The sequence below is a fragment of the Dromaius novaehollandiae genome, chromosome 12, assembly GCF_036370855.1.
Source record: "Dromaius novaehollandiae isolate bDroNov1 chromosome 12, bDroNov1.hap1, whole genome shotgun sequence".
NCBI classification, from domain to species: domain Eukaryota; kingdom Metazoa; phylum Chordata; class Aves; order Casuariiformes; family Dromaiidae; genus Dromaius; species Dromaius novaehollandiae.
This window is the reverse complement of record NC_088109.1, coordinates 364,056-377,141: the sequence shown is the minus strand read 5'-3', so window position 1 is coordinate 377,141 and position 13,086 is coordinate 364,056. Positions and strand designations below refer to the sequence as shown.

The 13,086-nt window shown below is 40.9% G+C and overlaps 1 protein-coding gene across 1 annotated transcript; it reads left to right on the top strand.

Moving 5' to 3' along the window:
- Window positions 1-10,181: 10,181 nt before the first annotated feature.
- LOC112989438 (olfactory receptor 6B1-like) lies at window positions 10,182-11,156 on the top strand. The gene has a single exon (XM_064518527.1). The coding sequence runs from the start codon at window positions 10,182-10,184 to the stop codon at window positions 11,154-11,156; it is 975 nt and encodes a 324-aa protein (XP_064374597.1).
- The last annotated feature ends 1,930 nt before the right edge of the window (window positions 11,157-13,086 follow it).

Below are 13,086 nucleotides of genomic sequence, written 5' to 3'. Positions count from 1 at the left end.
GACTTTGTTTACTATCACAGGTACCTGCGGGCCTGTATTAGAGGCAGAGTAGAAGGTGCTGTTATTCCCTTCCCCAGGTGCTGGTGAAGAATGTCTCACTCCTCATGACTCCAGCTCTGTTCAGAGATTCACAGGTTCTCTAAAGTGAGAATCCTCCCAGCCTTTGCCTCTCATTTATGATCTTTGACTTTTAGTTTAGCTTGGCTGATGGCCGGGACTGACTGACTACTTTGTTGCTCAGTTACTGCTTGCAAACCAGTCACATAGTCATCCTTCTCAGACACATGAGCAAGCCAAGACTGCATCCTCATGCCCACTACAGTCGCTGCCTTACATCATTTCTCCTCTTTAGAGGGGTTACTATGTCCTCCATCCAATTTTTCCATCCCACCCAGGGAGACATTGGCTCCAAACATACCCAGGTGCCTCCTCAACTTTCCATAAATTTCATTACCCAGTCCAAGTGTCTGTCAGAGAGGCATTTTCTTCTCCCACCAAAGCCCTGTTTCTTGCCATATCTCTTCTGCCAATTTTGGATCAGGATCCTGCCAACTACGCCAGATGTTATGAAGCTGTGGGTAGCTGACAATGTTGTCAGGCCTGGAGTGGTCACCAACACAGCAATACCAGGAAGCTCAATCTGTCTGGGTGTTCCCCTGCTAGCCAGGGAAAGCACCTCACCCTGCTTCCACCCCAGTTCTCCTGAATGTGGAAGCAGGCCCAACTCTCAGGGTATAGTCAGAGCAATGGGTTTGGCTTCTTGTCCTGCTCCAGCTGTAGCACTGGCTGAGAGGTATCCCAGACAGCCCCAGTCATGTCATTTGCACACCTTATTATCCCTTTCCACATTTCTTGACCCTCCTTTTCGCTACCCTTGCACCTCCCTTTCTCCATTCCAGTCTCCTCCCAAAGAAACCACTCACCTCTAATTACTTTTTCCCTAGTGGTCGCAATTTTCTATAGTTGTACCCAAATATAGTATTTCTAATACAACTACCTAGGTAGCTTGGTATGGTATTACTGATATGGTTACCTAGCTGCTGTTGGTCTTGCAGCATTTTACTTCCCAAAAGCTCTCCAGTACACCCTTCCAACTATCTGTAGCATTCTTACATTTCTTACTTAACCACTTGTGAAATCCAGCCATCTCTCACTGTGCTATCAGCAAGTATTTTCAATGCCTCACACAGCTACCTGTCACATCTAGAAAACTCTTATGTCATGACCAGGAATTTTTGATGACCTATTATTTACCTTCCAGGCTCACTCCAGACAAAAAGCAGATGGTGCGGACAGCATCAGATATCAGGCATTTTGGACTGGCCTGTCTGCTGAAACCACCGAAATAGGCAGGGGGTTGGAGTGCTTGCCCTGTGAGGAAAGGTTGAGGGAACTGGGCTTGTTCAGCCTGGAGAAGACTAGGCTTCACGGTCACTTAAAAGCAGGCTTCAAATACCTACAGGGATGTTATCAAGGAGATGGAGTCAGGCTCTTCACAGTGGTGCATGATGCAGTCAGGCTCTTCACAGTGGTGCATGATGCAGTCAGGCTCTTCACAGTGGTGCGTGGCAGGAGGACAAGAGGAATAAGCTGAAATAAGAGAGCTTCAGACTAGATACAAGCGAACACTTTTTCCTGATGAGGACAGTCAAGTGTCAGGTAGCCCAGAGAGGTTGTGCAGTCTGTAACCTTGGAAGTTTTCAAGACCCTACAGGATCAAGCCCTGAACACTGTGGTCTGACCTCATAGTTGACACTGCTTTGGGCAGATGGTTGGACTAGATGACCACCTGAGGTCTGTTCCAACCCAAATTATCCTCTGATCTTATGACCCTGTGATTCTATTATGTCTGCTTCGGCTAATGACACAAATATGCTATAGGTTCAACCTGAGAATACAGGCAAAGCTGCACATGAACACATATTTGCACCTATACATAAACATGTGCATGTATACTCTTTCTTTGTTCCAAACCTTTCCCTCTTTTAGCAGTGGAAAAGATAAAGACAAAGGAATAAAGATGTCATTGAGCAAAAATAACTTGAACAACTGTGATTTCATTCACATAAGCAGAATCTCAGTTAACTGTGCCTCTATTTTTAGGCAAAATGAATCCCATCCTAGATGCCTGCAATGTGGACATTTACATTCAATCTTATCACATTAAGCTAAATTTATAGTCAGTTTAGGTACAGCATAGATATAGAGGGCTGGTAATTTGCTTGGTATACCTTTGAGGTTAAAACCGCAAACAGACTAAAGAGTTTTGTTTTTTTCCATATAGCTCAATCATTTCTTGACTAAGTGACATTACTCAGGTCAGCTAAAATACAATTCACCTCTCTTGATTTTAGGGAATGATAATATACATACCTATGCCAGTGCATACCTACCGCTAGTCATCTGGGGTGACTAAATGTTGTTATATGCCCCTAAAATGGTCAGCAAAAGCTCCCTTCGGAGCAGCTGCAGATCTCAAAATAGTCAGTGGAACTTAAGGTGTAGTTTGCTTCTTCCAGATTTGTTCTTTACATTTGGGCAGATGGCTCACACCTTAGAAGTACCTTTTTCTCTCTAGTGGCTACAAAGGAAATAAAGGTGAAAAACTCAGATTACTTCTACTATATAAATGCCTAAATTCAGTTCAAATGGATGTCTGCCATAGATTCTTTTTATTATCAGTGATAAGAAATCCATGTAGTTCATCTCTTTCTAAGACCTTTAAAAAAATCAAATCAGTCATGACAGAAGTGCTAATTCCATTTTACCACAGATTTTACTATACTCAGGGAAGTGCCAGGCATTTATAACAAAATTAAAACTACTTAGAAATACAAAGGTACCTGTTTTAATTCACTGGTGCAATCTAACATGGGATCAATAGAAACTTTCCTTGAGAGCAAATGATACTGTAATAGTCTCTTAATGGATTTTTGCATCTTCTACTCACAGGACTGATATTTATATACATGGCAGAAAGAATCCTGGAGAGTATCAAATACAGCTCTAATCTATTATGATACTAATTCTATCCCTAGACATTCCTTCTGATTTTATTACTCAGAAACAGTGTGTGCATGTGTGTGTGTGCGTGCCTGTGTGTGAGCGTCTGTGTGTATGCATGTGCACACACTTGCACTCACGTTGGGAATGTAGCTACCTGATTTGGAAATTTTATGTTAAAGAATAGTGAATTGAAACTGTCTAGAAATAGCTGCTTAGCACAACTTATATAAAACTTGCTTAGCATGAGTAGCTAAATTTGCTGAAGCCTTAGGCCGCACTTGGGAAAAGTAATAAACCTTTACCTAGTTTAGTAAAAAATAGTGCCTCAGAGCTCGTTCAGGCTGGGAAAATAAGGAAGCCACACGCAGTCTGCGTTCCTGTGTTACCTACTCCGGAAGGGAAGATGACAAAACAATTGAAAAATAAGACCTTGGGAGACAACCGCCAGACCCAACAAAAACAGAGGTACAACCTTCATCAGAGACCGCAAAAAACAAGAATAAGGAGAAAAACAGCTTACCTAAGAACAACGATGAGACCCAATGAGGAGCAGGAGACCCCAGACCAAAAAATTGCTATTGGTCTAACTACCACATGAGGGGTGGGAAATGTAAGTTGAAAAAACTGTAATTGCCCAGGATTTGTTTACATTAGGGTCCCTCTTTGGAGGCACCCAGCTCGAGCTGTAATTACGGCATGCACGTGATTAAAATTTAATTTGTTTTGATTTGGCTCTGAACTTTACTTGTGGGAACCTAGGGTTGAGCCCTGTTATGGTGGATGACAAGCCTAATTTCCATAACATTTTATGTCTGAAAATCATATACAACTCATATGCTCAGAGTTTCATATGACTAAAACCATGTAAGGATACTTCTCTTCATTGGCCATAAAGAGAATCTATGTGTTTAACCTAGAAATAGACATTTAACTTTTGAATGTATAAAGTGGATCCCACATTTTCCCTTCATTTTCTCCCCATGTTTAAGACAAAGTATTGATCAATCTACTTACATTGCAAAGTTATTGCTATTTACCTCAAGAATCCCAAGTTTGTCTTGCACAGCAGTGATAGGTATAATTAGATTCCAATCTGCCAGTAAAAAGGAAAAGAGAAGATATTTAGTCAAATACAAAGCAGGAAACAATAAAATTACTCAGAGACAGAAATATCAAGAACAAATGCACCTTTTCTGTACCATAATCTATATATCCAGAAATTGCATTCTTAATCCAAAATTTAATTTGAAAATTCCCTACACAGTCTCATATTTTAAGAGGATTTGGAGAACAACAGCTGGTTCCCATTTTGTATCATATATTTCTCTTCTCGTATAAATAGGGCACTTGAGTAAGTATGGGAGGAGGGTGTATCTTTTCATATTAAAGTCAAAAAAAAGATGTTTTCTTTCTATGAAAACTCAGATTATCTCTGAGAAATACAGCTTGTTTTGTGGCTTGTTACTAAAGCACATTTAACTGAAAAAATCCTCCATTTTTATCTTAATGGTTTTCATAAAATTCATTTGACAATCTACTGCTTAGCAGACTTATAGAAAGTGTAATTTATGGTTATGACAAGAGGCATTAAAGTAGGAAGTACTTATAGTTAAGTTACAAATTTGAATCCTTGTCTCAGTATTGAATAGAGGGACTGAAGTTCAGAGACAGTGAGAACAGATATCACTCTTTGGTGAATATGTGACAGCTCCTCCCTGAAGATTTGGCCTATGCATTTGTTTCATTCTTCCAATTGGACTAATCAAAGAAACTGAATTACTCAGTCTAGGTTCCCAGCTTGGACATAGCATTTAGCATAACTTGAACAAAAACACAAACCACTATCAACAAAAAGGCTGTAAACAGCAAAGTCTGGCCTCCTATCTGACAACCAGAAATTAATTAGGTGAAGAAGCAGCATTTCTGATTGTGAGATATGTCTTTTTAGAAGGGTTGTGATATAACTATTTTCTCTTTAAATTGTTGGTGAAATTGCTGACCAGAGCTTGCAGCTGATAACCAAACTGATTTTCATGTTAGTGTCTCTTTTAATGTAAAGGACTGCTTTGCAGAGCAGAAACAGGTTTTTGGAACCTCCCATTTACTGCATGGGATTTCTCTCTGTTGACATGGGAAGTAGGATGATGAGCAGAATTCACTTTCCCACATTTAATCAGCAGGGTGAAGAAACATTTAGCTAGATTCATCATGTTCAAAAGTAAATGATTAAGATGAATTGGTTGAATTGTGCTATAAAATTGATTGATTCATTCACAGTCTGGCTCCATTTTCTTTACTCTCTTTCATCAGGCATTTACGCACATTCGTAAGATCCCCCGAGCCTTCTCTACTTGAGGCTGAACAATTCTCTCAGCCTCTCCCTGCTATGGCAGAATCTCTAATCTTTCCTTCATCTTCATGGCCCTTCACTGGACTTGCTCCAGTATGTCCCTGTCTCTCTTGTACTGAGGAGCTCAGAATTTGATACAGTGCTTCAGACATGGTCTTAACAGCGCTGAGTAGAGAGGAAGCATTACTTCCCTCACTTGCTGTCAACACTCTTCCTAATGCAGACAAAGATACTGTTGGTCTTTGCCACGAGGGGGCCATTTGCTGCCCCATGTTCAACTTGCTGTTCACCAGGACTCCCAGGTCCTTCTCTGCAAAGCTGCTCTTGAGTTCATTGGTCCCCAGCCTGTACTGGTGCCTGAGGTTATTACTCCCAGGTGTAGCACTTTGCACTTCCCTTTGTTGAAATTCATAAGGTTCCTCTCTGCCCATGTCTCCAGCCTGTCAGGATCCCTCTGAATGGCAGCACAACCATCTGGTCAATCAACCACTCCTATTACTTTCTTGTCATCTGCATACTTGCTGAGGGTACACCCTGTCCCATCATCTAGGTCACTGATGAAGGTATTAAAAAGTACTGGCCCCAGTATGGATCCCTGGGGGTCATCACTAGTGACTTGCCTCCAACTGGATTTTGTGTTGCCAATCACAAGCCTTTGATTTGGGCAGTTCAGCTAATTTTCAACCCACCTCCTTGTCCACTTGACTAGTCTGTACTTCATCACTTTGTCCATGAAGATGTTACAGGAGACAGTGCTGAAAGCCTCAATGAAATCGAGGTAAACAACATCTACTGTTCTCCCCTCATCTACCCAGCCAGTCATTCCATCATAGAAGGCTATCCGGTCGGTTAAGCATGATTGCCCCTTTGTCAATGCATGCTGACTGCTCTTGATCACCTTCCTATCTTGCGTATGATTGGAAATGGCACCCAGGATGAGATGCTCCATCACCTTTCCTGGGACTGAGGTGAGGCTGCCTGGCTTGTAGTTCCCTCGGTCCTTCTTTTTGCCCCTCTTGGAGACTGGAGTAACATTTGCTTTCTTCCAGTCCTCAGCTCTCCCAATCTCCCTGACCTTTCAAAGATGATTGAGTGGCCTTTTGATGACATTAGCCAGCTCCCTCAGCAATTGTGGGTGCATCCCATCAGAGTCCATGGACTTGTGTATGTCCAGTTTGTTTAAGTGTTCCCTAATCTGATTCTCTTCCACCAAGGGTAAGTCTTCATTGCTCCAGACTTCCCGTCTGCTTTCAGGGTCTTGGGACTCCTGAGGGCAGGTCTACCAGTAAAGACTGAGATAAAGATGGCAATCAGCGCTTCTGCATTTTCAGTGTCCTTTGTCACCAGGGCCACTGCCTCATGCAAAAACAGACCCACATTTTTGCTAGCCTTTCTTTTGCTGCTGATGTATTTTCAGAAGCCTTTCTTGTTGTTCTTCATGTCCCTTGTCCTTCACACCCCCAGTTTCAAATCTAGGTGGATTTTAGCTCTCCTAACTCCATTATTACATGCTCGGATGATGCCTCTATATTCCTCATGGGCTTTCCTCTCTTGCACACTTCCTCTTTATGTTTTGAGTTTTGTTCGTCCATGCAGGCATCCTGCCACCTTTGCTAGATTTCCTGCTTGTTGGGATGGACCAGTCTTGAGTTTGGAGGAATTGATTCTTGTATATCAGCCAGCTCTCTTGCACCCCTCTTCCCTTCAGTGCCATATTCCATGCAGTTCTTCCAAGCAAGTCCCTGAACAGGCTAAAGTCTGCTTTCCTGATGTCCTGAGTTGTGATCCTGCTATTTGCTTTTCTCCCTCCTCATGGGAGCCTGAACTGCACCATCTCATGGTCACTGCAGCCAAGGCTCCTCCTGACTTTTGCATCTCCTACCAGTTTGCACTCCTTGATGATTAACAGGCTGTTTGCATACTTTGGATATCAATTTCCTTGAGTACACAAAACTATTCTATTGTTTGGGACAAGTGGTTGGCCATATCTTGGCTACTTCTATTACAGCAAAAAGTCATTTAAACTTCACAGGCTTGTGCTATCTAGACCTAACTCACACAGCTACACCTTTGCATAAAATACTTGCTTGACTTGGCTACAAATGGCTTCTGTTAATTAACTATACTACCTGTTAGGAAGGTCCTAGAGGAGACCGCTGCTCTTTTGACTTGCCACCTGGAGATGAAGTAGGACATTCTAGGACATTCCAGGTGACAATGGATGCCTATATAGAAAATAGGAGATAAAACCTGCCTTTCAAGCACATACGGCAGGCACATCTGCACAGGTACCGATATTTAGACCCTAAATGTAACTCCTGACAATTTTTTGATGTGTAAGTGGAAGGAGATTTTTTTTTTTAAATAAAAGTTATGATTCTCATAGTGTCTCTTTTTATTGAAGATAATACTTCAAAATTCCGAAACATTTCAGTGCAATGCCTGCTCTTGCCTTCCTGATATAGGTTAGAGAAAGAACACTCAGTATTCTATAGAGAGCTTAACTCGTTTATTTTCTGTTATGATCTTTATTTCCCTGACCTTACAATGTTGACTCTTTTCAGAATCTGCTTCTGCTATGTGCAATTATACATACAAACTAGCATCTGGAGATAATTAGTGCCATAAGCTTTTCTCCCCCCACATTTCTCTAATTGGTAGAAGACTTATTATTAGCACAAGCTTTTGTGTGTAAGCAAAACTTTCCCAGAAAAAAAAAGGGCAAACAAACAAACAAAAAAACCCAGACAAAAACCCTCAGTCTTTAAAGGACAGCTTTCAGATAGTTTAGAAAAATTATGTCTGATCTACTGCTCATTACAAGAGTTTAAAGGCCAAATGCATAACTGGAAATCCTGATTTGGTAAGTAAATGTTAATGCTTTCTTACAGTAACAGATAGATCAAGAAGTCGTCAGACCCATTCTGGTGCAAACTACTGGGCTGAATGCTTGAAAAAGAAATTATTCTTTATTATCTCATGCACTTCCATCAAATAAACTGCCAACTGTATGCTGAGGGAATATACCTGGATGTGAAAAGTAGTAGTAAAATGTGTCGTCTTTTAATCAAGTTTTCCCTCTAAATGAATGCGCAAGTTTTCGTGTGCCTTGTCATGTCTTGCCTACCTTTGATAGTCTACAAAAAGTGTCACTTGTAAACACACAAAAATATCCTTCACATCAGTGGGCATTTTGTTTGACAAACAATTTTTCTAATTGGAGATGTATAGGTCTTTCTTATAAGTTCATTAGGGAGAGATGAATAAGAAAGATATGGTAGAAAATGTATCATAGGGGCCAAATGTGAGGAGAGAGGATCAGTACTCTGTTGTGCCATTTTTTACTCTTCACTAATCTTACACAGTTGCTCCTATTCTCTCTGGTGAGTATTTATTTGTTCAGGAAACTCCTTGTATCTCAGAGCTTGTCCAGGACTTCTGTGGAAAGGGATTTTTTCTTTCCGGATGGACAAAATTCATAGATTAAAAAAAGTATCCTGATTGCCATGGCCTGAAAAGTCATCTGTACAACAGTGTTTTATTCCACTTTCCCATCTGGAGACAGAAACTGCCAAAGGTTTCCTCTGTTCCTTTTCTCCAGTCACATTTGTCATCCCTTAATTAATCTAAGGACAGCACCTATCCAAGTAGGTGATGAAAGAAAATAGCTAAAGAGTATGATACTATTCTAAATACATTAAAACACCTTTTGTACAAACATCTTTCCCTCTCATGCATACACAAGCATGCATACATTAATGAGCTGTAAAATCTAAAAGCAAGTAGATTGGGATGAGATATGTCCTTGTGTTCAATATATGCCTTCATTTCCCTTAAAAGCAGTAAGAATCAACCTTATCTCATCCATTTTAAATGATCTACAGTACAGACATCTACTTCACAGCCAGTGAAAGGTCACTAAAATGTCCATGAAAAGAAAAAGGTATTTCTGGAGTGCAAATATCTCGTGTATTTTAGGATGAGATATACCTAAGACTATTCTATATTCCAGGCTACCAATACTCAATTATTGCCTTAAATTGATTTCCATTGATTATATAAGGAATCTACAGCAAAACAGCTAATAGAAGCATGCAATATCTACTTTAAGTCATTGAGCTTAAAGCATCTATGAGTTAGATGTCTAAATTAGAGCTAACTGTGAACAGAAAAAAACAATTATTCTTCTCATTCTAAGACAGCTGTCTAAGGCAAGTGAGATGCATAACCCCCTGGAGGAGCCAGTCCCTTTCTGTTCACTAAGAAGCTCATTTGACTTGCTTAAACGTGAACAGTGAACAGCTAAACATATGAAGCTAAGAGAAATGAATCTCTATAGCTGTCTGTACCTATAGGCTTCCCTACTGTCACTGAAAAATACAGAGATGGATAATTTCCTAATAGGAAATGAAGAAAGTCCAACTTTTCCAAAGACATCTATTCAATTTGTAATACCTCTATGTTTTTAGACCTCATTTATCTATGTACTACCTGAACTTTTTGTGGTGGTATTTTCAGCAATGTGAATGTTAGCTGTGTCCTATGGGATAATAAAAGTGCATTACAAAGGTCTTGTGATATTTTTTCTTCCCAGTGTTGTTATCAGAAGCATGCTAACAAAGTCATGGGAAAAAAAGGACAAATGTCTTTCCAGTATCTTTCTTTCTTGTAAGAAATATTGGTTCTACATTATAAAAAGTTTCCATGGGAAACAGCTTACTAAATGCCCTAATTTTTCACACAAACTTGTTTTTATGGAACTCTTACATTTGCTTTTTCTTCTGCTTTGCCATCTGCAGGGACAGCTGGGGGCGCCCAATATGGTATGAAGAACCAAACAACTATCAGTGAGTTCATTCTTCTGGGATTTTCTTATGGGCTGCAGGTCCAGACCCTACTTTTCCTGGTCTTTCTGATCACCTACATGGTGACAATCATTGAAAATGCAATCATCATCTTTGTGGTGAATAGGAACCATCACTTACATAAGCCCATGTATTATTTCCTGGGGAACTTGTCCTTCTTGGAGATTTGGTACATCTCAGTAACACTGCCCAGGCTTTTGTTTGGGTTCTGGTCACAGAGCAAGAGCATCTCCTTCTCCAGCTGCATGACTCAGCTATACTTCTTCATCTCCCTCATGTGCACTGAATGTGTCCTCTTGGCTGTGATGGCCTATGACCGCTATTTGGCTGTCTGTCATCCTCTGCGCTACGCAGCCATCATGACCCACAAGCTGTGTTTTCAGCTATCAGTTCTCTCATGGGCAGGAGGCTTCTCCATCTCCTTGGTCAAGGTGTCCTTTATTTCACGCCTCACATTCTGTGGTCCACAAGTCATAAACCACTTCTTTTGTGACATTTCTCCAGTCCTGAACCTCTCCTGCACTGACATGTCCCTTGCAGAAACAGTAGACTTTGCATTGGCCCTTCTAATCCTGCTGGTACCTTTGCTGATCATTGTTTTCTCCTACTGCTGCATTGTGTCAACAGTCTTGTGCATGCCTTCAGCCCAAGGAAGGAGAAAAGCCTTCTCCACTTGTACCTCACATTTCACTGTGGTCATCGTCTTTTTCTCAGCCACTCTCTTCATGTATGCCAGGCCCAGGAGGATCCATCCTTTCAACCTCAACAAAATAGTGTCCATCTTTTATGCTGTATTTACTCCAGCACTGAACCCTTTGATTTATTGTCTGAGGAACAAAGAGGTGAAAAAGGTTCTGAGAAAGATCATTAGCACAAACTGCTCTGCACATCAGATAAGTGCCTCGCCAAAGGATAGAGCAGTGGAAGGACAGTAGTGGGAAGAAAAATATCATTCTTCAAATATAATTAAATAGGACCACTGTGACTGTTGTTCATTTGCTGGCTAAGTCATCAGCTTCCTTCTGGATTGTAATTTGGCAAGGAAGAATTTGTATCTCGTTACCTCTGTGTGTAAGTACCTCTTTCTTTTACATGGGGGTGCTTTGATGACTAAACCATACCTTGCTGTAAATTATTCTGCTACTATAGCAATATAATAAATCATATCAGAACCTTGGCTGATGGATAATTTTCTTTTGACAATCCTAAAAATGAAATTTATTTTTTTCAAAACCATGCAGGAAGTTTGGCTATCATCCAAATCCCTACAGAAACGATTAATGAAAGCTGAGTTAAGTCACAGGTAAAGAACTGGGCTGACTTCTTTATCCTATCGGAGTCTTGCTGTAGAAAGAGGGAAGGGTCACTCTTGCTGTATCTATACTGTTTGTGTTAGCTATACCTTCATATGACCTCATGTTTGTCATATCACAGGGTTTGAGAAAATTACATTTACACCAATGATAGGAGAGCCATCAAACTCATATGGACCAGAACAGAGTGTGATCCAATATGTAGCATATATGGTCATGGAATTAGGGCTCAAGTGTCAGTATGAGCCGTTATGTAAAAGGAGTGTAGAGCTGATGTTTCTCCTAAGTGATGCAGTGGTAGTATTCTATTTCTCATGTTCAATTTGGCTGACTATGGCCAAGGCTGCCCGAGTGTCTAAGACCAGCTGCTGGAGAGATCCCCGTTGTATATTTCCCACCAACAGACCTTCATCCTGATCAGTCAGAGAAACAGGATGAGGCTGTTGGTGTGGTTTGTCTTTGCATGAGTGCTGAGTGTTTCTGTTTCTGTTGATCTGTGGGGCCAGCAGTGTTTATGTGTATTTGTGTATTTTATATGTGTGCTTGTGTGTGTGCCTGTTGTGACTACCTGCTCAGCCTTGCTACAGGTTGGACCTGGGGTCCTGCTGCAGCAGCCTCACCACTGTTGGGCTACTGGATTTTGCAACTCCTATGAAGTAATGGTTACAGTAAGGAGCTGTGTGCAAAAATTAAACTCATAGCCCAGGGAAAATGCTAGTATTTCATTGGTACAACTTGAGGCTTCACAAAACACTGAAAAATTCCAAGCTGTCCTGTGACAGACAGTGAAAAATAAAAATAAAAGATGGTTGTCAAAATATCGTGTTTCCTGTGAATTTTCTTCTTGGCAGCAGAGAATTTCTGGATGGAAATTCTTTCACTCTTCCCTCACTAATATCTGTACCCAATCTGTATAAACTCACCACCACAGCATATATAGTCTTGTGGAAGAGGTATTTCACAGACATGCAGGGGTGGAGTTGGAAAAAACAAAACTCAGCAAGAACTGAAACTAGCCAGGGATATGAAGGGCAAAAAGAAGGTCAAATACCAGAGTACAGACCCTAAACTGTAAGTAGACAGGGTTTATGTAGACTTCAGCCTATTCAGAGAACTGGTAGGTGGGAACCCATGGGGAAGAGCTGTTTAGGGCAGAGGAACTCAAGATTTCTAACAGGTCCCTAAAGACAACCTCAGTCAAGAACAAGAACAGTCCATTCCAATACTCAGGCTAATCAACAGATGTATGAGGAAACTGGCTTGGCCAAAAAAGGAACTAATGACTGAGCTTCAGTGTAAAAAGGACAAATACTGGAGGTGAAAGTGGTGCAGGCAACAAAGGAGGAACGTGGAAACATTTCCTGGGCATGGAAGAATGGTGGTAAGAAAGCCAAAGCTCACCTAGATTCAATACAGGGAGGGGACATCACAGGTAGCAAGCAGATCTTCTACAGCTACGTTAACAATACAAAATAAACAAGGAAAGTATTCAGTGTTTCCTGAATGAGGAAGATGGTTTAGTGACAGCAGACTCAGACAAAGCTGAGGCTAC